The following is a 24,944-nucleotide window of genomic DNA, read 5'->3' as shown; positions in this document are numbered from 1 at the left end:
TTTCGTCGTTACACGACCTACATGTTCGGCTGGACTCGATCCTTAGCTCCCCAGATGTCCACGGGGCGATGGTCCATAGCGAATATTTAGCTAAGATATCGTCTGATCATAACCCCCTGTTGACAATCTTGCATTAGCTGCGGGATTGCCCCACCATCCCCACGTGGCGACTTCGTCCCAACACGTTAGAGGATCCAGTGTTCAGGCTACTATTGGGTCGGCCATTGATGAATATTGTCAACTTAACACCAGCACGGCATCGTCTCGGGTGGTTGAATGGGATGCGTTTAAGTCAGTAGTTCGGGGGCGCTGTATAGGCGAGGTAGTGGGAGCACACAGAGTGTTGCTGCATGACGTCCAGAAGGCAGAACAGCAGTTACGCGTGGCAGAGAGGGAGCGCCCGGAACGCCTGGACAGGCACGCAGGGTTACTTGAGGCACGCGAGGATCTTGCAGTCCAAATTGAGAGACTGCGTTGCTTTGACTTCAAGGCCTACACAGATAAGGCGCATGTGGAGGGGCATTGCTAGCTTGGCTGGCAAATCTGGCGCGCAGGGGAACCCTGATAATGGAGCTGAGGGGGCAAGGGATGAGGTATTTCACACCCAAAAGCGCATTAATGATTGTTTCTTGCAGTATTACGCTGAGTTATACCGGAGCAGGTTGGGTCCCAGGCGATGAGGAATTTTTGCCTAAGGCGGAGTTGCCACAGCTTGAGACCGACGACGCCGAGGCTCTGGGCCGGGATATTGAAGTCAGAGAGGTACGCAGCGCCATAAAGCACATGGCCAGGAACAAAACGCCGGGGGACCAACGGGCTCCCTGTTGAATTTTATGCAGCTTACACGGATGTTCTAGCTCCCTATCTGGTGGCACTCTAACACGGCGCGTCGAGAGGGTGCCCTCACTACCTCCACGCGTGAGGCCCTCATAGTCCCCCTTCTCAAGCAGGGCAAACCTGCTTGGGATCGTTCCTCGTACAGACCCTTAGCGATGCTCAATCTTGATTACAAGATCTTAAGCCGCATCTTGGCCAGTCGTTTGATGCCATATATGACGACATTGATCCATACGGACCAAGCCGGGTTTATTCCCTCCCGCAACACTGCGATGAATGTACGCAGACTCCTGCGAATTTTGGGGTCCAACTCCTATGACAAGGAGGAAGCCTGCATTTTCACGGTCGATATCGAAAAAGCATTCGATAGTCTGGAGTGGCCCTACCTTTTTAATGTACTGCGAGAGTTCGGACTGGGGGAAAGCTTTGTACAGTGGACGGCGCTGCTCTACAGTGCTTCTACTGCACTGGTAAGGACGGGGGCTTGATATCTGATGCCTGCATGGTCACTCGGGGAACGAGGCAGGAATGCCCGTTATCCCCTTTATTATTTGCCCTGGCAATGGAGCCCATGGCTGCTCACGCCAGGTCAGGGCTGTTTTTCCCAGGGCTCTTAGTGGAGGGAAGAGTGCAGCACATAGCATTGTATGCAGACGATCTCCTCATGTTCCTGACGGACGCTGGGGATGCCCTACGAGGAGCACGAGACTTGCTGGACCTTGGGGAGGGTGGCGGGCCTTAAGGTGAATTGGACCAAGTCATGTCTGTTCCCCACCAGGCCGGGCGAGATGGATCAATCGAGGCAGGGGATGTCCCGTGGGAGTGCCGATGTTTGCCATACTTGGGGACTCAGATTTATCATGATCCCGCTGATCTTCTGGAGGGCAATGTGGGGCGGGCAGTGTGCGGAGCGAAATCCTGTTTCGATTTCTGGGGGACCCTCCCGCTATCGGTGGCCGGTAGGGTTGCCTTGGTGAAGATGATCATCTTGCCTAGGTTTCTCTATTATTTTGGACCCTCCCCGTCTGGATTCCGAGTAGACTCTTCACACAGCTGAACACCTTGATTACGGGGTTTCTTTGGGGAACTGGGAGACGGAGGGTGGCGTTAAACACCCTGTAGAGGCCCAGGGCAGAGGGGGGCCTTGCGTTGCCAGACTTGGAGGCCTACTATCATGCCGCGCAGCTTCAATGGTTTACAAAGTGGGTGGCAGGTCACATTAGGCGTCCGGAGGACCAGGATGGGTCGGATCCGAGTTGGCACCTCCTGTCCTGTGTGCTGCTACGAGTCCCGCTGAGAGGCGACTCACTACCGCTGGATTTGGGGACGATTAGACAAGGCTGGGCACGTCTGGCCAGGACGACGCATGTGGGGACGCCTTATGCTCCTGAGATCCCGCTGCGGATGTGCAAGGTGTTGCCTCATGGGGGAGACTGGAATCAGTTGTTGGCCTGGGAGGAGGCAGGAGTCACGGCCATAGGTGATCTCTATGAGGACGGTAGTCTTCTCCCCTTTCATGACCTCCGTGAGCGCCATGATCTCCCGCGGGGGGGATTTTCTCTTGCATGCTGCCCTGAGTGCGGCCATAAGGAAGCACTGGTGAAAGGGACTGGTGGAACCGGATAAGTCTCTCGCTTGCCAATATGTAGTGATGGCGGCGGGTACTTTTAAAGCGGTGACCTGCCTTTATCGACAGATCACTAGCGACATGCGCCAACCACTGACGGCGCTGTGTCTCAAGTGGGAGGCGGACCTGGGAGAACCCATTGCAGAGAAGCCTTGGGAGGCGAACGTGGAGCGGCCGTGGAAATGTTCTCGAAACGCGTGCTTCCAGCTCATCCAATTGTATATCTTCCATAGGGCCTAACTCACCCCTAGTAAAATCGCTGAGTACTTTGGGGGGGGTCGGGCAATTGCCCCCACTGTGACCAGGGTGGGGCGAATTTCCTCCACATGCTCTGGGGACTGCCCGCGGGTGGGAGACTTCTGGCGGGAGGGGATGACTGCCCTGCTGACTGACAGAGAGGGAGCTAACGGTGTCGCCCGGACTCTACTTGTTGCATTGGTTCCCACACACTACCAAGACTAAGGTCACCAGCCGGTTTATAGATCTGGGGTTGATCTTGGCTAAACGAGAACTTACTTCCCACTGGAAGGCGAGGCAGGGCCCTAGTCTACTGCGATGGAATAGGGAGAAATGGGCAGAGAGCGAAGGGAACTACAGACTGCGGTTGGCGCGGCGTAGTGGCAGCGAGAAATCACAGGCAATGGCACGAGCATGGGTGGCATTCCTGGAGCTGCTCAAGCATCCCCCTGTAGACGACGAGGAGGCCCTTGAGGAGGGGGACATGGCAGGGGGCCCTTGAGAAACCCTTCCCCCAGGTGGGAGTACAGGGCGGGGAGGAGGCCAATGGGACCATGTTAGGCAACTTCCCCCGATGTTCCTGATCCACTCACTACTGCGTCCTGTGGGATGGGGAGTATGATAGGTGGTATGAGAGTCGTATCTGCTCTCTTGCACAACTTAGTGGCTGATGATGTGCTTGGGAGGGGTGGTTGGGGGGGGCTCTGTTGGGGAAGTTTTTGAGCAGGAGGGGGGGGGGGGGGATCTTCTTGCTCCACATCATTGAACTGGATCGACCATGTAAGACGGACTGCAGGGTATCGTGGACACCTTATGGGACATTGGATGTGGGTCTATATTGAGATTGGCGGGATGTCTGTGTTATTTCCTCCTGGCTTTCGCTGTTGCCCAGTCAGTGGGCTGTGGGGTTGAATGTGTATTTTCATGAAAATTAATAAAAGTCTGTTTAAAAAAAACAATAAAATGGGAGGACCCAGCCAACCAGAGTGAGGCATATGCACCCCCTCCCACTGAAGGGTGGCATAACAGGAGGTGCACCCACCGCAAGGAAGGGACCCATTGGTACCAACCTTTACTAACCTGTAACGTCCCTAAATCTAGTATTTAGGGGGCTCCCCGAACCTTGCCTCCTCAGACAAGAAACCAGAAGAAGAAAAGAAGGAGGACCGAACAGCCATGCCAAAGCTATCAAGAGTAGGACACCCACTGACTTGGCCCTGGCCCTACCGGCCAGTCCCCACCATTTGCGAGTCTGCACCACTTTGCACCCAAAGCCCACAGCCCGAGTTCCAGTGGCCCAACACCACGAGGAGGTCTCCCTGGCGATCCTGACCCTAGATCTGTTGGCCCCTGACCTGCCTCAAGCCTCCAGTCGACGCCTGCAGCCTCAAATGGTAAGGTTCCCCCAACTGCGACCAGGAGCTGGTAAGAAGTTCCGATACTAAAAGGCACCCCTGCACCCAACGTCCCACGGCCTTGGGTGGCCCAACCGACTGTCCCTAACCAACCCCTAACATACCTCTCCAAGTGGTGGTCGCACCCAGAAGACCTCCGTCCCCTAGCCTGCAGTGTGTTTGCAAACCGGAGACTCCCCATTGAAAGCTACAGGGCGCCCGCCAAAACAGCACTCTGCAACCGGCCGCCCCAGTGCCACTGAGAGTGCACCTTTTGTGCTGGCTTGTACCCCCATTTGCCCTGCGCTTAAGTCCAGGAGCTTTGCTACCACAACCCAGTGGCCTGCTCGTAAGCAGCCACCAACCGGAGGCCCTCTATCCCCTATTGAATAACATTGGGCCTCAGCAAAGTGCACCCAGCTGCCCTAGTGCCACTGAGGGTGTAACAAGAGTGCATCCTTGACCCTGGGGGACCCTTGAGTCTAGCCCCAGAATACCAACTCCCACAACCAAATACTTACCTTTGAACCGATAACTCTATTTTCTCCGTAGGATAACATTGACTGTTTTTCTGTGAAAAGTTTCTAAGGGTAGAGTTGGAAAATCTAAGAAACCCTTTAAAAATGTAACTAAATAACAAAAACCCTTTTACTTACCTGTTTACAAGAAATGTCCCAGTGCAGTATCCAGGTATACTGCATTGTGTAAGAAAAGTAATCTGTAAAGACATTCTACTAAAAAGCCAATGCAAAGTATATGTACAGTAAATCAAAAGCATTGCATTACAAGTAGCTCTACTGTAATCAAATCAAAGTGCATATACAATTGCAATTCAAACGGTTTACAAACTGCATTACCACTGTAAAGTATTTATTGCGTACCTGTGCCAGGCTTGCTTGTTTCTAAAAAATAAAATAACTGAAAGAATATTCTTAAACAAAACAAAACCAATTGGCTTGAAGTTCAGTCTGAGTGTGTGAAATAATTTGCTCATTGAGTGTGTACAACAAATGCTTAACACTACGCTCCGATACCGCCATACTGCCCGACCACACTACCACAAATGGAGAGTAAGGTGCTACCTACTTTTACCTCAGCCTACAATTGGGGTTCCACTGGACTCTGTGCACACTATACCTCACTTTGCTATAGTATATACAGAGCCAGCTTCCCACAGACCTCCGCTGCTCCTGCCAGGCCACAAGCAGCTTTATGGACCGCTCCCTCAAAGTATTCAGCACCAGGCCCGGCAATCTGAGCACGACTTTGTGCCGTGGTTAAGCTCAATACACCAGTGACACACAAGGTAGGGGGTCCGTTACGGACATGTCGCGGTGGCAGGACCCGCATGGCTTGAACCCCGACATCTTTCTACTGGACATCCTATCACGCCAAAAGGAGTTGACAAAAGTCGAAAAAGTCTGTCAAAAAATGACAGGAGGTAGCTCTCTTCAACAGATCAGCGCTGGCTGGGGGGGGGGGGGGGGAGGGGGGGGGTTGAAGAAAAGAACAGACGTCAGCACACTGGAGTGGCGGGGGTGATTCAGGTGCTCTATAAGTTACAAATAATAATCTCTTCCCCTTCCCAACTGTTGCACCTAATAATATGGACAACGCGGACGTCACGGCAGCGGCGGATATGACATCTACGTCATCACGCAGAGTCTAGCCTAGAAGTTTAAAGGTAAGGAATCTTTGGCTAGATATGTCTATTAGATACAGAGGATTGGTGAATCAATCACTTTTAATAAAAAAAATAAAGGTGGCAAGGGTCTACTCCGGAACAAATCAGACTGTACTCATTTTTTTCCCCACTGGGGATGCTTTTAAAAAAGAATGCAAAAGATCGCAAATAGACCAAGTTAATATTGTGACCTGGTCTAATTTTACAAATTCTCTATTGGCAAAGTTTAGTAACTCACATAAGACCAGTACTCTACATATAATACCCTATGCAACGAATAGTCTGTGGTTCTCAAAATCATTGATCCTTCAAAAGAGGAAACTGAACGCTAAGATAAGACTTAATAAACTCTTCTTACAAGGAAGGCTGGACCAACTTAGACGAATTCCAGACCTAAAAGCCTCCTATAAAAAAAAAATTAAAAACTATTTGGGAGGTGAAACATGCTGCACTAAATTAAAAGTAGTTCTTATTGTCCTTTTATTGCACCTCAAATAAATCTTTAAAAAGTATGGAGTCTTGTGACCATAGCATTTGGAATCAAAAGGGTGAATAATTCAAATACTCGAGAGAAAGACTGGATCAATCATGCATACAACCAAGTCTGTATGGTTATGAAGATAACAAAACAAGATGTTGCTGCTGGTCAAATGACTTGCCTGCATCCTCTTTAAGGAAGACCCAACATTTGGGAAGAGCTCTGACTTCACTATATAACCACTGCCTTCTTTTAAATTATATACCCGATTCTCGGAGAGTTGCAGTATTACATCCAATTTTAAAGACCAGTTATGTAGGAGATCCAGCGAACTTCAGGCGAATTGCCTTGACAGACCGAAGCAAAAATGTTAGCATCCCTCTTACTGAAGCATTTACATGCTTAGTCAGAACAGCCGAATTTTATCCGGATGAACCAGCTGGGTTTCCAAAAGGGGTGTGGTACAATTTGATTGCTTTAGCCATCCAAACTGGAAAGTTTCACAGTGAAAAACCTGCCCTTCATGCCTCTTTTACAAACTTAAATACATCCTTTCATAAGGTCCCAATACAAAGGCTGTTGTCAAAGCTTAAAGATTGTAACATCCTGCCAGCATTGCTTTGGGCAATTGAAATGTTATACGTAGATACATGGCGTGTTGTAACGTTGGGCTACGGAGCTACAGTAACAAAGAAAATGAAGAGGGACTTTGGTCTTAAACAGGGATGCATTTTGGCGCTCTTATTATTTAATTTGTGCATTAATGATTTAACTGGTGCACTTGCTGATCACCCTTTTAACCCGCCACAACTTAATTCTTAACCACTTTCAAATCTTCAATAAGCAGATAATAGTGTACTTGTAAGTAAGACCCCCAAGTGGGACTTCAGAGAATAACCTCTTTTGCCGCATATTTAAAAAACAAAAATAAAATAAAATTTAAAAACAAAGAAAAAAAAACAAAACACAAAGTTTTGACTTTTGCAAGTTAATTTAATAAGCCAGCTACTCGTCACCGGGAAGAGAAGCTGGAAACAGTTGTAAAATATATTTAGGAATCATATTTGACAGTTGGGGTACCTTCAAGCCCTATATGCAAGGAATTAAGATGAAGTTAAAATCCTTATTCTTTGCATTGATCACCCTACAAAAAAAACGTAAGCTGCTTCTCACCAGATCCCATTTTTAAAGTTATTAGTACCAAATTCCTTTCATCATTGATTTACGGTTCTCAAAACTTGTAGAGGTAAAGATGCAAAATTATTGCATTCCATACACATTCATATATTTAACAACTGTTCAGACTACCAAGGACAACAATACCAGCCCAGGGTATGCCTGGAGTTTGGCCTTGTGTCGCAACAATTAGGCGTGCATATCAACACTTGAAAAGGATGAAGGAAGCTTCAGAAAGTACATTAAATTATCACATATGGCAGGAAGTTGGGCATTCCAGACTTGATAATCCATGGTGGAAATATTTAGAATCCTTATTGATTAAATTGAGTTTTAACAGGTTGTGGCCTACAGCAATTTCAACTGCCATTTTTTTAATGCTTGGTGAACAAGAGTATAAAAATCAGTCTCGCAATTATCTGACAAGATAGCTTTAATCCAAAAAGCACAAGACTGGATTGTTTTAAATTCACAAATCTCGTTTTCTTCTCAACAACATCTTAAAATTAATTTCTCTCTAAATTAAAAGCAGAAGTCTTTTTTTACTCAGAATGGGTAACTTACCAACAAAACATTTTGTTCAGAGTTGGAAATCAATTTGGTTTGATGCAAAATGTAGACTTTGTGGTTTTAAAGAAGAGACATTGCAGCATATTGTATGTATATGCCCAGCTTTGCTGGAGTGTTGTAGGAAATGGTTAAGACCAGGTTTTAATCAATCAATTTCATAGAAGGAAATGCAGGTAGGCCCTAATTCCGAGCTTAAATGGTCATCACTTTAAACTAAGCTGTAACTTGGTTATTTTATTTTTTTAACTGTTAAAATAACTGATTTTAGACTTGGATTGTATTGTTGCTTCTATTGTTTTTGTACAATGTTTTTTGCATGTACTTTTTAATTAATGTGAGAGTGTTTTGTACCATATATTGTAAGGTTTTTAATTGACCACATGCCATAAAATTCACTTGAATGCACTTCCTTAGCCAAATGATTTTTGGAAGTTCTAACACAAACTAACAGGGAGGATAGTTGGTGAATTTGAATCAGTACAAAGGTAAACAACTACTCTTAAGCTGTCTGGTACCATTGGTTGACATTGATTATTCAAAAAGAAAAATGTACTTACCTTTGCAACACTCTTTCTTGAGGATACTCTCCATCACCATTGTCAACCCGAAAAGCTGGTTGTCCCTTACAGAGTCTGAACCGAAAAGTTATTGGAGCACAGCTTGGCCGGGTACATCTGTATGGCATCAAGACATGAACTCGGTCGGGTCGAGAAGGATTAAACACAAAGTCAGAGAGGGCTATAAGAACAGAGTCCCATGCTGGCTCCAGTGGTGTTGGTGACAGCATCGATGTTGTAGGGACTAGTGTAGATTTTAGTGCCAAGATGGAAGTTAGCTCCAGTGTTGAGTGGAACCAGAGTCAAGTTCGGGAGGCATAGACTGCGCCGGGGGCATACCCACTTGCAGCATTCTGCCTGGGGGAACGCGGATCCCTGGGACCCAAAGGAATGCCAAAAGGAACATGAAGGGTGCCGTAAATTTGCAACACAGCCAATCTATTGAAATGTAGGATGGACCCGGAAACTCAGGGTGCATAAGAATCAGTTGTGGAACTAGCTCCTTGGTAGGAGACTTGGAGTAAGGCACCTAGAAGTCCTTTTAATTTTTTAGGATTAGAGTAGTGGGACTGGGGCAAACATGCTTGGTTTTCTTGTGCTTCCGCTTTGATTTTGACTTACCAAAAGACTTGTATCTTGAGGATGATCTGATGCAGGAATGCCCTTCCGGAGCAGACATGGGCCTGCATCCTCAACTTTGAGTAGGACTGCCGAGGTTTCTTTCAGTTTTTGGCAACGTACAGTTTGCGTTCCCTGACTGCCTTCAGCTTCTTAAGGGGGTGCACTTTGCAGGACTTGGAACCCACACACCAGATGCAGACCTCATGGGTATCTGTTATAGACATCGGTTTGCGTCAGTCTATAGGACTTAAACCCTGTAGTTTTAGGAGGGGGACAGTTTTCTTGCACAATGGAAAAAAGGATTTCAAAGAAAAATGTCAACTAACGGGGAAAAAGTTGCGAGTTCCAGATCTGCATAAGAAGACGTGGAAAGAAAGTAACTGATGTCAGCACAGAGGGGTGGCTATTATATGCATCACCATTCGTGACTTCCTGGGGAACAAAGTTTGCACAGAGTTGAAAAGTGCCACCTACTTGTGCATGACCAAAATGCTGTTTAAACCTTTCGATACAGTCTGACACCTGGGAATATTCTAATAGAGAGGATGCAGTTAGAAGTAACCATCAGAAAAGTTGCACACATGATCCCATGCTGGATAACAAATCATCTAGCTATTTACAGTACAGACAGCAAAGAGTAATATCAATGCCATACTGTAAGGCATCACTGACTGGCAGATTTGAACAGGTGCTTGTCTGAGCTTGTAGCTATTCTGAGTAACGAGTTACCTTTGGTGAGTGAGTACATCTCCCGGACTGTCTGAGTAGCCATGTTCCGGAGCGGGACCCCACTGAGTCCTCCAATCTCTTCCCGATGGGCACTCTGTAGGCTTGGTGGCCGACTGATGGTCGTGTTCGTGATAACCATGCCGTCAATGCCTAACTGAGGAAGAGAGACAGGAATTGGATTAAGTCTGCATTGGCAAGCACATATGAATATGCATGTAGAAAATCTAAACCATTCATTCAGTGCCAAATGCACATCAAATGCAGGCTTGCTGTGCAGCACAAGGGTAGTTTGGAGAACAGGAGTGCAATCCACAGTTTGGTACATAAGGAAACACAAAATTTGAATAGCAAATCCTGCGCAAAATAGAAACTAGGTTAGATAGTTCAAGCAAGAGCTCTAAACAGGATCTTTTTGATCAGGCATGGTTAGCAACTAATCATTCATACACAACAGCAAAGGCAAGTGAGTTGGACATGCCCTCTAATTGTGGTTCATTCTCTAGATACAGAAAGACAGCAAATGACCAGCCCTAGTTTGCATTGCATGCGGCAGGAGGGGTCTGTGCTTGAAGTGTTGCTACACAATGCTCCCACTTCTGGGCATTCGAGACATGGTGTTATCCCAAACGTTCTCTAAAAGATTTATTTCTTACATACAGTCCAATAAAGTTTGTTTGCTTTCTTCAACTCACAAAATGTCCTGTACACAATTGAGACCTGCTGTTATTGAAACTTGGCTGTGGGAGTTATGTCAGCCCAATTACTTAAAGCATATAAGGATCTTTATATGAACTATAAGCATTTTAGTTTCCACCTGGTCTAGATAGCATATAAACATATTTTTTTATGGAATTTGGGTTAGGGAGTGGGTGCATTGTTGAAAATGGCTGTGCATAATTTCTACCTCCTTTTACTGTGCCTTTCCTTCTTTGACAATGAGCAGGATGTGCGTCAGAGTACCATGCAGGACACAAGCATGTGACAAAATGTACCCAAAAATAATAAAAACATTTGTGCTAAAATTGCTCAATGCATGAGCGTATATTGTTGAACTATAAGCGGTAGAGAACATTTAGAAAGTTCAGATAGGAGGTGTGGGAGGCTGGCTCTTTATATAGTATATCAAAAAGAGCTATGCTGTGTAAAGAGTTCTGGTATCCCTTGAGAGTGCACAGGGGCTCCAAGGTGCTCTATCTTGCGTAGTTTCTTCTTTTTAAGTCAGTGGAATCTCCAGTCCTGGATTCAGGCAGCCCCCTAAATACTAAGTTTAAGGATATTAGGGGAGTGGAGAGTATTAGCCAATAGGCTACCTACTCTTGGGGTAAATACGCCCCATATATGACCACTTCCTGTGGGAAGTGGGTATAACCCTGGCCCAGTTTCCTAAATTCTGTCATCATCAAGATTGTGGAATTTTCCTAGAGTGGGGCACATCAGGCAGCTCACCTCAGGGGTGGGAAAGACCTGGGGGTGCTCCACCCCTCCTTCACATACTAAATGCCCACCTGTCCTGGTGCAAAATGGGCCTAAGGGCAGGGGGTGGCATGGTTTGCGGTCAGCCTTTGGTGTAATCGCTGTGGGGGTTTGTTATACACAGTCCTGGTTAACCTGCTACTAGTTAAGCTAGGATAGTTAAGCCTTACCACCCTGAAGGTGTCCGACCTCGGAAGCTAGGCAGGGTCAGGCCTGGTTAGTACTTGGATGGTGATGGTCTGGGAATACCAGGTGCAGCAATTTGGTAGTACAGTGGCAGTTCACAAGGACTACGAGTACTTTTTAAAGAGTCACCCTGGCCTAATGGTTAAGGTCTTACTCTCTTACTCTGAAGGTTAGGCATTCAATCCCTGGTCTTGCAATGTCACTGTTTGCTCAGTCTAAAGTGTAGGCAATGGTATTTCCTTCAGTAAGGTCGGGAAATATTTTGGCGTCAGCGGCATTAAGTGAAAGCTCTTCAATATCAGACACATGCCCAGTGCTGCGTATTTTCCCCAGGCGACCAACAACCTGTGACAAAGCCATGAAGCCTGACAGGTGCAGGTTGATGCTCTGGCTTTATCAATATAACTGGAATGCAAGGGTGGAAACAGCATCACTTGGTGTGCGACACCACTGCCATGCAAAGAATTTTGCTTGCACGGGTTAGCCATACCCTTTACCCTCGTTACGGAGGAGAGAAAGTTGCGGTAACTGCTTCCGAGGGGCTTTTGATGTTTAGTTATCGTATCACAGCAGATGTTATGGGCGGCTGGGGAAACAGACGTGCCTGGGGTTGCCGGGGGGCACATTGGTTGATTAACACCTCCTCCCTGTGGGCATTGCACCGCCTTCTTCAGGATGCGTGGGGGCCTATGGCGCGCTAAAACGGCTCGTGCACAACAGCACATGCGGTAGTAGCAGCTGCCCTTGGTAGAAACTTATCTGGGGTCTCCTGTTTGGAACAGCATTGTATTTGATACAGTCCAGCTTTTTATGCCCACACGGTGACTTGTGTTCAACACGGTACCACAGCAGCAGCTATTATTACCATAATAGTAGGCCACTCCACCTCTTAGCAGATGAGAGGTTCGGCTCTGATCACTAGAACCCCCTTTTAGTGACTTTGTAAGTGGGGAACAGGCGAAGGCAGCGTATGATGAAGCTGTGCAGGTAGGCATACCGGGGTCGGTTACTGGAGTGCTGTGGGTCGGTAGTGCGACCATTGCTGTTAGTTTTGCACCCACCGTTTGAGAGGATCAAAAAGGAACTAGTTCTTGGTTGGCACCAACTTGATAGGGACTGTGTTCTTTGCAAACACATGGAGTTGGCTAACCGGTGGGTGGCTAACATACAAGCTAGGGACCATTCCCAAGGTGGGCAATTGCAAAGGTGGTCTAAGCAGCCTTATGCAGCATAGGTTTAAAGCATTCAAGAAGGATATTAAGGGATCATTTGGACAGGCTCTGGTATCCAGACGTGTCGTGTCCCATGACTCCAGCTTGCGAGTATAAACTCCTGAGGTGTTACCTCGGTCACTGGCTTCAGTTAATTAGCTTTCATGGCTGCAGTTTCAGAGTTTTCATTTCCTGTTAGGTTCAAGGATAGCTCTTCACCAGTCAAGGTCACATGAACGCAGATTATGCGTAGGCAGGTAAAGAAAGCACCTTACTTGTGGTTTCCTTGTATAGCAAGAGCCTTTGCAGCGCGGGGAGCTGTTACAGTGTTATGCCTTCTTTAAGTCACCTGGCATGCGGTTAATGGTATCGAGCTTCAGATAGAAGGGACAGGTTGTCTAGTATCGGCTGCGTCCCCAATGCCCCAGGTAAACTGCTGCCTTGGTTTCGTCTGGTGGCTGGGTCCACACACACCACCGGTTTACAGTAGGGTATGGTTGATTTCCGTTGATAGGTGGTGTTGCTTAGTGTAATGGTCCCACTTGCGCTTGCTATTTGATGAAGGTGCCTTGGTGAGTGACTTGCGCAGGGGGTTGGGGGCCTTTCCTTTAGAATCGGGTTGTTCGTTGTAAACCTCGGTGTCCTGCCGGCACCTGGGTGGCGTGCGCCGTATTATAGCATTTAGTGATGATTTCGCTGCTTGGCCAACAAGGTCCTTTGGCCACCAGGAGTTATGCATGTGGCCCTTAGCAATGTCTTATTGAGTTATGTGCTACCGTTGACTAAGGGTAAAAGGGTTGTCGGTTTTGGCAGAGGATCGGCAATCATGGTTTCTTCTTTCTCTCTGAACGTCCGGTGCATTATCGGCCTAGAACCCAAGTACACTTCCCGGGGCTCTGGTCACACCAAGGTGGGCCAATATCATACAAAGCACAGGGGGAAGAGTGCGTTAATGACATCACAGACTTGATCAGTGATATTATCTTGGTTCTTCCTTTGCCCATTATAGACCAAAGTTACGGACTGGCTCTCTGTTGGCAAAGGATAGTTATGTTGTCTCCGCATGCACGTCTCTCGCAGTTCAATGAGGGCAATATTGTCTCCAACGCGGGGATTGCGTGCCACTATTCCTTTTCCAAAGGGCTCCCGCTTTCCGCTCCTGGACCATGGGCAGGTGACCTGCCTGGCTGTTGCGGAAGCTGATTAGTGGGTTGGTCCCATTTGCGGCTGAGCTCACTATTCTTAGAAGCGAGACATTTGAGGAATGTTCAACACGTTAGGTGACAGTCCCACGAAATCAGAAGGGAAGCATCCTCAATATGCTAAGCAGGGAAGCCAGAATTTTGGCTTCAGCTATCTTATACAACCAACAAGCATTGTTTAAGTGAAGGGTACTGGCATGTAGTGAGGTACGGTGGGTGGTATATACCCGGAGGCAATGTCAGGAGTTGCTAAATAACAGCCATCCTCTTGTTGACAGGGAGCCAGTGCAGGTCTCTAAGGTGGGGTGTGATGTGGCTGCGGCGAGGGATGTCGAGGATCAGGCGTGCGGAGGCGTTCTGGATGCGTTGGAGCCATTTCAGGAGTTTGGCCGAGGCTCCTGCATAGAGGGCGTTTCCATAGTCCAGTCTGCTGCTGACAAGGGCCTGGGTGACCGTCCTTCTCGTGTCAGAACAAATGTGGCCTTTTATTATGCATGCCCTTCCCTAATGCCAAACAGTAAATGTGGAAGAAGGTGAGTTTGGGGATGTAGCCTAACCGTTCCTAGCTACTTGGAGTGTGGGGAAAGGGTACAATGTGCTCTAGGAGTCCTAAGGTGGCAAAAAGAAGTATTCAGAACGAAGAAACTGCCTGGAGATTAAAAGAGATGCTGCAGTTGGTGGCAAACATTGTGCTGAGCTAACAGAGACTAAAGAAAAACTCTTTCAGTTACCAGCTGCAGAGGACTACCGACAAGTTCCTGCTTTCCAACCGGTTACACTACCAACAAATAACCAAGGAACCGGTCTCTTCACCAAGGTTTAGGGGGTGGGGAGGGTCCCTATTAACAGTGGCCAGAGACAGCAGCATTTACCCAGGGCTGTGAGCCCGATAAACACTATTAGAAGTATGGCAGGTGCTGGCTCTACTAATTTAAACTTGCTTGCTGAATTAACAGATACACACTTCCTATTGAGACTATATTCTTTCTACTAATCACTGGAAAACAGGGATGTACGCCAAATTCCCCCAGGCAACCTTGTTTTAACCTCTCACTCTTCAGCATTGGGCTCTACAAGTTAGACTCCAAGGACTCAAATAAAAGAATCATGCACTTCCCAGTCGTTCATCTATTGCCTATGGACCCAGTCTTTTGGAACCTTCCTTTTCCAGAGTGCATATGTCTACTAGCATGCTTTTCCACTGTTGCGAGGTAGACGTTTCAGGACTCTGGTAGCTTTCCTACGTAGAAGAAAGCATTGCATCAATTAAATGTAGTAGGAAGCTCTATTTCTAACAATGGCATTCATAATAGATCACAATTTATGGTGCTACTGGTATATGTTTCTGAATTGCTTTGTGGATAATTCGAGTAAATTTCAAAATTTGAGTTTCCGCACATGATAATGCAAGCAGACTCATTGCTTGTGATCATGAGTGAGGCTACCACGAAAACAACTTGCTGAGGAGACCAGGACTACTGCATGTAACTTAACCATTGGGACATATTAGCCAAGCAGTAGCTTATACTACATCTCCCGATTTTGGGCACTTAAAGAAAAATCAAAGATCCTATCCTAGTAAGACACCAGATTGCAGCTTCAACTTGAACGATGAGACAGGGAATCGTACACATTTATTAATTTGTATGGTTACATTCAACTTAAGAGAAAACATACTTGAGAGCAAACATACTTTTGCAAATCCGTTCTTAGTTTCGTTGTTTCCACTTCGACTGTCTACTTTTTTGGTGAGGGGCATGCTGGTGAGGAACTCGTTATGCAATGGTGTGCTACGCAGACGGCACAGCATGTTGAAAGTGACGTTCAGTCTTGTTTTATTTGATTTCACTGCCCTTCCCAGTTACTTCTCAAATGGCGAGAATACTTAACTCACCATTGGGCAAAGCAGTCATTTAATTTAACTGCTTCCTGGTGTTGGAAAACACTGTGAGACTAGAATATCCCTCAAGATCTTTTTTGTACTACAATCAGCATCTAGATAATAATCACTTCAATAGGTCTCCACTTATCTCTTTCTCTTCAATGCGGCATGCCATCCGCTCAGCCACGCCGCTCCCCTGCCGGACTGTGATTGCTCAAGGCGGCGCAGCAGGATCAAGAGTAACTGCTACTGGTGAGTGGAGAGAAACACCACGATTCAGCACCACCTCTCCCTTTGAGCAGCATACTAGGCGGCCAATGACGTGCTACACTGCTTGAGGAGCAGACTCAGGTTACGTACCAAAGCAGACATTTTTGCACATGCGGCAGAGATCGGCATAAGTGACACAGAATGGGTTGGACAAATGCAGTAGCATCAAGTAACGAATTAACGAATCACGCAGTGCGCCTGGCTTGGGGTGTTAAGGACACCCCATTTAAGTGTTGATGTTGTCAGTGTCACCAGGGTGAGGCACTATGCCAGTTCACGCACGCACTTTTGGAGGACTAATGAGAATATAGCAATCAGGACTAAACACGGTGTGCATCCCGTTCATATAACCATTAACCATGAATCTTCACCCTAATTACGGTTTGCACCCACCATTGACATTGAGAAGATGATGAACAGATTTATGAAGCTTGATCCACACTTGGCAATTTACATCGTGTTCTTTTGAATAACAGGGGTATTGTCGTAAATGATGTGGATTTTTCATTACAGAACATTTTTAGAGCATTTGCGTACAGCAACGAACAACGCACTGATGTTAAATTAGATTGGTTTTGTCTGTTGTATACAATATGTACATGCATATTTATGTTTAATTCAGAGAGCGGGTTTTAGAAACATAAGGTATGCTGGGAGTTGTAGTAGAGATTAGGTTTACAGCAGTGTAATTACAATCAGGTGTTCAATCTTAACTCGTGACTATGAGGGAGGGCTTACGTGCCTGGTTTAAAAACCGAGCTCGGTTATGGGCGGGTGAACTTTCTTTCCGCAACAAGGATGTGGACTTGATTAAGCTCTTGGGCAGGTATGTGTTGAAGGCATTAAAAGACGTTTGTTTGTTAAAAGATCAATACGCTTAACCCAGTTGTGACGGGAGGGCAGGAAAGAAAATGACGATTACTAGCACTTCAGGTTACGTGGGTGGTTTTTTTATGTAACAACAAGGAGTTTAGAAGGGTGATAACTTGCAAGGGCCAGGTCTTGGGGAGTGAAAGACAGAAGGGGACTTAGTTATTAAGCGTAACCATGCATATCGTTTAGGATAATAGTGTACCAGTACATAGTCCAGCAGTGCAGTCGACTAAAATATTCAATTCTGTTGAAAACTTGAAAGCATCATGAGATTGTACGAAGTGGTAATTAATTGTACAATGTTTTAATTGTAGTTACCCCCGAAGAAGGACTCATGTAGTCCGAAATGCATTGGGTTTCCAATAAAGAACTTGCCTGAGAAGAATTATGCGTCTTTCGTATTTATGACAGAAGTCCGGATGGTCGCATCATAAGTATAAGAAATTTGGCAAATGGCATCATTCTTTGTGTGGATCAAACGGCGTTAAGCAGAGACAAGATTACCTGTGATTAATTGTGCAAGATTGGACAAATGCAGTAGCATCAAGTAACGAATTAACGAATCACGCAGTGCGCCTGGCTTGGGGTGTTAAGGACACCCCATTTAAGTGTTGACAGAATGGGTTGTCACCACGCAACAACAACAAAAGAAAAACAACAACAATGGAGGAGTCTAACCATCTGTAATTAGCAGCACCCATTAAAAACAAAATACAAAAATATTTACTCGAAGTACTGTAGGGGTAGTACACAATATGAGCATACTACTGTACTTGAATATTTTTGATGTAGCTATTTTTCATACACAGATTTTCTTTAAAAAGTAAAAATATCGACAAGCATCATTGTTCACAGTTATACTTAGTTAGATCATACTTTCAGTAAACATTTGATTGTTGTCCATGTGTTGCTTCTGGAGGTCGGGGGGGGGGGGGGGGGGGGCGGGAAGAGTTCATTTGGAAAATACTTGCAAGTTCACAAAATAGTAACAGGTATGCTGAAAAGAATGCATTTCATGCATTGCAACTGAACCACTACTAGGAACAGTAATAATCATAATAATAAACCCAATTGAAGGACAGAGAGAATTACTCATCTGCGTGATTGGCATGGTCTCAAAGAAACATCTGAAGCGAGGCAATATACAGAAATAAATGGATGAAGAGACTTACACAAAGCTCAGTCTCTGTACATTTTTTTCCTTAAAACAAAATGCCTTTGACTTTCACATACGGTTAAAAAAAAAAAAAAAAAAATACAGAAGACCACAACACAGATGTGGTCTACATGAATAAGAAGCTGAAATGCAAGGCATGTCAGATGAACTGGTGGCTGGGAGATATGACCATTTTCCTTGGATTTGTTTGCCACTTCTTAGGATTTCAGATTTGCCTTAATGAATATTTATTCAAATGAACTGCACGAGATTCTCGGACAATGCACAAATTGCTGACATACTGATAATCACTCTAAGATTTAAGAATTACTCATGGAAATGAAGGGGAATCTCATGTTGAACTCACGGACTACCCTTGAGAGACATTTGCAATCATCCTACGAGCTGCTATCTATTTTGTTGAGTTTGCTTTAAGTGTCAATCTGAATACAAATACACACCGTGCATTCTGTGAAGTGTTTATACTTCGGGTTACAACTTAGCAGACCCGGCCTGGTAATAAGGAGAGCAGTCTGCCGGTAACCTGTGCATGCTTCGGGGTGGATCCTGAGGGCATTTATTATTGGGTCTGTATCCAGCACTTTCTTTGGTCAGCTTCCCTTCCTCTAAGGTTACCATATAGAGCTCAACTCAGGCTGCCTATCACCAGTGTACTTCTGTAGGTCGCGCCTCGGTAGTACCTAAGGAGCACTTATTATAGCTATATTTCCACTGATTATGCTGGTGAGCTACCCTTGATGGATGGATTACGGTTGGATGTATACAGTGGATGCCCACTGACTGCTCACAAGTCGCTGTGGGGGTTAGCGAGGCCATCTGCCAAGACTGCTTGTATTTAGTACATGGTCTCTCCTGGATGAACTGCACAGACCAGCTCCATCAGACACAACTTTAAGTTAATTTGAAGTGCTTGGGTTTTCCTCTTTTCGCCATTACAAGCCTTGGAACAGAGACCCAAGACAGACAAGACCTCAACTCTCTGCACTCAAGCGTGACACAAAAACACCTTCTACAGGGGCCACGCTGCTGTAATTCAACACGGTCTCCATGAAACTAGTCAGAATGCAACAGGTCTACTAAATAAAGCGGGTTGATTAACTGTTAAAACCAAACAGGAGAATTGGTGTGTTCTACAAAGTGAACATCAATGGAGGGCAATATATTCAGACCCAGACTTACTCCTATATTTATACCCAGACCCACACAATAGATAAATTCCACTTTCCGAGTACCCAAATTTAAGAAGCCATGAGCTCCTTTAGGCAGTGGTTAACTATACTGAGAAAGTTTCTTAACCTTCCAAGCCTTTTTAGTGCTATGCCCGTGTTAGACCTGTCAGCCCTAGGGTGGTCTCCCCCTCTATTTTTGATTGTGCCTCATTTTTTCCACCCTCATTTTTATGTAGGACTTATGTCTCGCCTTTTCATTGCCAATCAATGTTAAGGTGCAGGTGCTCCCTTCTCCCAAGATGGCTTTCACAGGTGCCTGCTACTGCAGAGTGGCCTTTCTAGTAGCACCCTAGCTGCCAGGACCTGGCTGGAACCCCACAACAATGTTGCGACACCAGCCCGCCTTTTTTGTCCCAAAGGTAGGATGGGGAAGCTCCTGGAATGTGCTGGAACCTTCTAGAAGGGAGGTGTGGTTAACTTTTTGCCGCCTTGGATAGTGGTCACCTGACCTAGGGCTACTTAACAGAGGGAAGGAACTTTTTCTAGTTAGTTGGCCAGTTGGAGTAAAGCAGACCTGGAGGATCCACGCAGGAGTTGTAGGCGGGAGGGCCTAGCCAGGGACTTATGCCTCTGAAAGTGACAGGACTTAGGTACTGCCTTTTAAGTGAGTGAGGGATCCTGTACAGCCCCCTGATCTAGCCCAGCGATAGGAGAATCCAGGGGCCATCTGCCAAGCTTGACTAGGAGGGAGCTAGTCACCAACTCAATCCCTTTCCCCAAGGAACAGAACCCCCAAGGGCGCCAGAGACATCTGCGCCATTAAGACTGCTAAACCTGCAAGCTGAAACTGAATGCTGAAACTTCATGCTAAAACGGAATGCTAAAACGGAATGCTGAAATCGAATGCTGAACCTTCAAGCTGATACTGAACGCTGAAATTGAATACTGAAACCCAAGCTGAAAGTGACTGCTGGGGATCAACCAGGTACTAGCGCTGTGACCTCTGCGCTCCTCGACCTTGCCTGGGATCCCCTGAGCCAGTCCCCCGTGTAGCGCTGAGCGCTCCTTCATTCCGCTTAATTCGTCACCCCCCCCTGGTGCGGGGACCAGAAGCCTGCCCCCATCGATCCGGGGCCCGCGGTGAAGCCCGGGGCCCCGTCGCTGCGTCTGCAGGAGTCGTGAGAGGCCGTGAAGCCGCCCCCCGGCACCCATGTGACGAGGGCGGACTGCGCGTCGCCGCCCCCGCCGCTGAGCGCACTGACTGCGGGACCCGAAGAGGTGAAGAACACCCGAGCGACTGCCCGACCCCAAGGACGCCGAGATCAAGGTAACCCCCGGGGGCTGGGAGGTAGCGTGGCCGTGGAGGAGGCCTGGGACTCACCCCCCTGCTCCCCGGGAGGCTGGGGAGAACCCGGTGCGCCCCCTGTCGATCGGGAGTGGCACCACACTCCGAGACGCTGGTTCCCCTCCGTGGGATTCCCCCCTTGCATCGGAGACTCTGATTCCCCAGCGCTGTGTTCTCAAGTTCTGCTCAGAAGTGGTTAATGCTTTATGATTACAAGTATCGCTATGTTCTCAAGTTCTGCTCAGAAGTGCTTAATGCTTTATGATTACGAGTAGCGCTGTGTTCTCAAGTTCTGCTCAGAAGGGATTAATGCTTTATGGTTACGAGTAGCGCCGTGTTCTCCAGTTCTGCTCCAAAGTGTGGAATGCCTTATGACTGCGAGTAGCGCTGTGTTCGCAGGTTCTGCTCCGAAGCGCTAGTAATGCCCAGGGTAACGATATGATTGCAAGCCCTGCCTTGAAGCACTATTAGTTTTCTGAGGTGGCGCTACGTTCCCAGCCCTATTTCGCAGCGCTGATCATTGCTGGATACCGCGCGTGGTACCCACGGCAGAGGGAAACGCTAGTGGTGGGAGGGGCGCAGCGCTCTGGTTAACCGCTGTGTTTACCGCTCCCCCAGATTCGCCAGGTATTGCCACTGGAGCTGTGGTGAAGAGCTTTTGAATCTAACGCTAAGGTATACAGGAGTGGCCTACTGCATAGTAATGAAGTACTGGCGAATCGGACGCTAAGGTATTCAGGTACTGCCTATGTGACCATAATGAAATGCTGGTGAATCCACTGCTAATGTGTTCAAGTGATGCCCATTGCCATCTAAGGAACTGTGCTTGCCTATCATTTGATTAGATAAAACTTGATTGATTTGCATTGATCCTACTGTGTGGCGTCCCTTATTGTGTGTGTTTCCTGCTTCAGGGGATGTGTGTGTTGTATGGTCGCTTTACACATAAGACTTCGGGTGCCCAGCCGCTCGAGTCACGTTACCCCCTTAGGGCCCGGTGACCCCAGGTCTTACATTGTTGGCGAGCGGTGGGATTAGGACCCGTGACCATACAGCACCCTTCCGTGAAGCGGAGGGCGCCACAATTAAACGCCTATTGTATTTAAGCTCTGCAACTGTTTATTGCTGCATTTATAACATTCCACTGTCCAGACTGAGGGTGTAAAAATCCTGGTTAGCTTGCAACTGTCACCCGTATCCTAGAATTTTTTTTTCTTCCTTGGTATCTAGGGCCTCACCTGTCACGATGGAGTTCCGGTTAGCCGACCTCGAGGGGTACACTGTAAGGCAGCTGAGAGAATTCGGGCAGGGGATGGGGGTGCCTGGGGTGCGGAGGGCCAAAGGACCGGAACTCCGTACCGCCTTAAGGGCATGGGTAGAGGCCCACCCAGAGGGGAGAGAGGATGAGGGACAGGAGGCGCCAGATGCACCTCAGGAGGAGAGCGCCCAGGAAGTACTAGACATACTAAATGTAGATGCGTCTGAAAATGTGCCCCCAGGGAGACGTTCTGGGGCCAGCAGTAGGACAGGGTCTAGGAGGAGCGCGTCTCCAGAGGAGTATGAGGACCGGAGGGAGGAGAGGCAGTTAAAGTGGGAGCTGGCCAAGTTGGAACAAGAGAGAGAAAGGGAATTGGCCAAATTGGAACAAGAGAGAGAAAACAAGAGATGGGCAATGGAGGAAAAGAAGCTGGCGCACAAGCTTCAGCTGAAGGAGTTGGAGCTGCGCGCCTTCCAGTTATATGCGTCCAATAAAGACAATGGTGGCAGCGTACCAAGAGATCCCCAAGAGTCAAAATGTTATTTGCCCAAAGAAGTCATTGCCAATTACACAGTGGGGGATGATATTGCCAAGTGGTTGGAGGCATACGAGGTGGCCTTGACAGCCCATGGGGTACCCGAGAGCAATTGGGGAGGTGGCCTGTATCGCTATATACCTCCCAATGTCAGGGACACCCTATTATACTTAGCCAAGGCGGATCAGGTCAGGTATGCCCCCATGAAAGAGGCCTTACTAAAGAAATTTGGTCTCAACCCCGAGAGGTATAGGCAGAAGTTTTGTGGCAGCCATAAGCTGTCCACACAGAATTGTGTGGATTTTTTTGACTATGCCCGTAAGGCACTAGATGGTTGGGTGCGTGGCAGCGAGGTGCAGGACTACCAAGGGTTGTACAATCTTTTTTAAAGGGAGCACCTCTTGGATAAGTGCTTTCCGGAGCTGCGCCAACATCTGGTGGACCGCAAGTTAACGGATCCCCGTGAGCTTGCGGAGGAGGCGGATATTTGGGTGAGCACCCGGGTGTTTCACAAGGGCCCCGGGGGAGATGGCTCGAAAGGCGGACAGGGTTTCCCCCAGAAGAAAGAGGGGGGAGATAAAAGGTGGAGTTCTCGAAAGGCCCCCAAAATAAGTTTGGGAAGGGAGTAGGAACCCCACCCCCGTCCAATTCCACAAAGCCCACTTACCCTGACAGGAGTCAGCAGCCAAGGATTGTGAGGTGCTACGAATGTGGGGAAATTGGACACTACAAAGGAGATCCCAAGTGTCGCAAGAGACCCCCAGCCCCAACGGGCGGGAAGAGCCCCGGGGTAAGTAGTGTAGCGCTTGGGGTGGAGCTGCCCTTAGATAGGGAAGGGGAGTGGACAGGCCTGACCCTGGTTTCACTCGGAGATAGAGAGATGGTCCCCGTAGTGTCCCTGCCCCCGAACACTGCTAAATATCAGCAGAGGGTGAGAGTTAACGGGGAGGAGGTGGAGGCTCTGAGGGACACAGGTGCCAGCATGACCACCGTAGTGAGGCGGCTGGTGTCCCCAGAGCAAGTAGTCCCCGAGGAGTTCCATCCGGCCGTATTGGCTGACGGCAGTGAGAGTCACTATCCAGTGGCTCGTGTTCCATTTGAGTGGGGAGGAGTCAAAGGCCTACTGAGAGTTGCGGTGAGCCCTGCCTTGCCTGTGGGGTGCTTGCTAGGGAACGACCTGGAGCACACCAAGTGGAAAGATGTCGAGTTTCGAGCTCATACCGAGATGATGAGATTACCAAGGTGGACTTGTGTAGTCACGCGGTCCATGGCTGCCCTGCATGGAACTCAACCCGGGTTGGAGCCTGGAATCATGGCCCAACCCAACGCCAAGTGTGGAGAGGAGAAGGTGGTAGAGGACACGCCCCGTGAGGTGGATGGGGAATCCGCAGAGGTGCCCCCGGAGGTGGATGTTGTTCCCGTGGGGGACTTGCCGACCCTTGCTGACTGGCATGGGAAAGGAGGACCTACCCGGGAGGAATTTTGTCAGGCACAAAGGGCGTGCCCCACGCTTGAAGGCATGTGGCGACAGGCCGAAGCCCAAGTGGCCAGTCAGGAGACGGGCGGGTATCATGTGTATTGGGAGGATGGCCTCCTGTACAGTGAGCCTAAGGTACCGGTGCATGGATCTTCGAGGGCCATAGTGGTCCCCCAATGCTACCGGGCCTTCCTGCTGGAGTTAGCGCACGAGATACCCTTAGCCGGACAGCTGGGTCAGGACAAACCCTTTGCGCGGTTGGTCCCACATTTTTATTGGCCCAGGATGAGAATTGCCTCAGACACCTTTTGTAAGACCTGTAAGTCTTGCCAGGCAAGTGGCAAGCCTGGGACCAAATTGAAGGTCCCTTTGGAACCGCTCCCAGTGGTCGGGACCCCTTTTGAGAGGGTCGGCATAGACATTGTTGGGCCGTTGGACCCTCCGACCTCTGCGGGACACCGGTTCATTCTGATATTGGTGGACCACGCCACTCGGTACCCAGAGGCTATTCCTCTGAGGACCATCACTGCAACGGTGGTGGCGCGGGCACTGTTGGGGATTTTTACCCGAGTGGGATTCCCCAAGGTCGTGGTGTCGGACAGGGGCACGAATTTTATGTCGGCCTATATGCAGGCCATGTGGAAGGAGTGTGGAGTGACCTACCGGTTCTCCACTCCTTACCACCCCCAGACTAACAGGCTCGTAGAGCGCTTCAACAAAACCTTGAAGGGAATGATCCGGAGCCTGCCAGAGGGCTTGAGGCGTAAATGGGACGTCCTCCTCCCCTGCTTGTTGTTCTCCTACCGGGAGGTACTGCAGAAGGGAGTCGGGTTCAGCCCGTTTGAGTTGCTCTATGGCCATCCCGTTAGGGGGCCCCTCAGCTTAGTGAAGGAGGGGTGGGATAGGACTTCGCAGAAGCTTCCCCGTGACATTGTCAGCTACATGCTGGCATTCCGCAGCCAGATGGCCAAGCTGT

The 24,944-nt window shown here is 48.0% G+C and overlaps 1 protein-coding gene across 3 annotated transcripts in view; it reads right to left on the bottom strand.

Annotated features, from left to right (window-relative positions):
- The window catches only part of DHODH (dihydroorotate dehydrogenase (quinone)), a 212,406-nt gene that overhangs the window by 107,746 nt on the left and 79,716 nt on the right, over positions 1-24,944 (bottom strand). For all 3 annotated transcript variants that reach the window (XM_085637375.1, XM_085637377.1, XM_085637376.1), the window contains one exon: positions 9,911-10,064. In XM_085637375.1, coding sequence (XP_085493501.1) covers positions 9,911-10,064 — 154 coding nt within the window. The remainder of the gene's footprint in view (positions 1-9,910; positions 10,065-24,944) is intronic.

The sequence above is a fragment of the Triturus cristatus genome, chromosome 12 (genome assembly GCF_964204655.1).
Source record: "Triturus cristatus chromosome 12, aTriCri1.1, whole genome shotgun sequence".
NCBI classification, from domain to species: domain Eukaryota; kingdom Metazoa; phylum Chordata; class Amphibia; order Caudata; family Salamandridae; genus Triturus; species Triturus cristatus.
The sequence above is the reverse complement of the archived record's forward strand: the minus strand, read 5'-3'. Positions and strand labels throughout refer to the sequence as shown.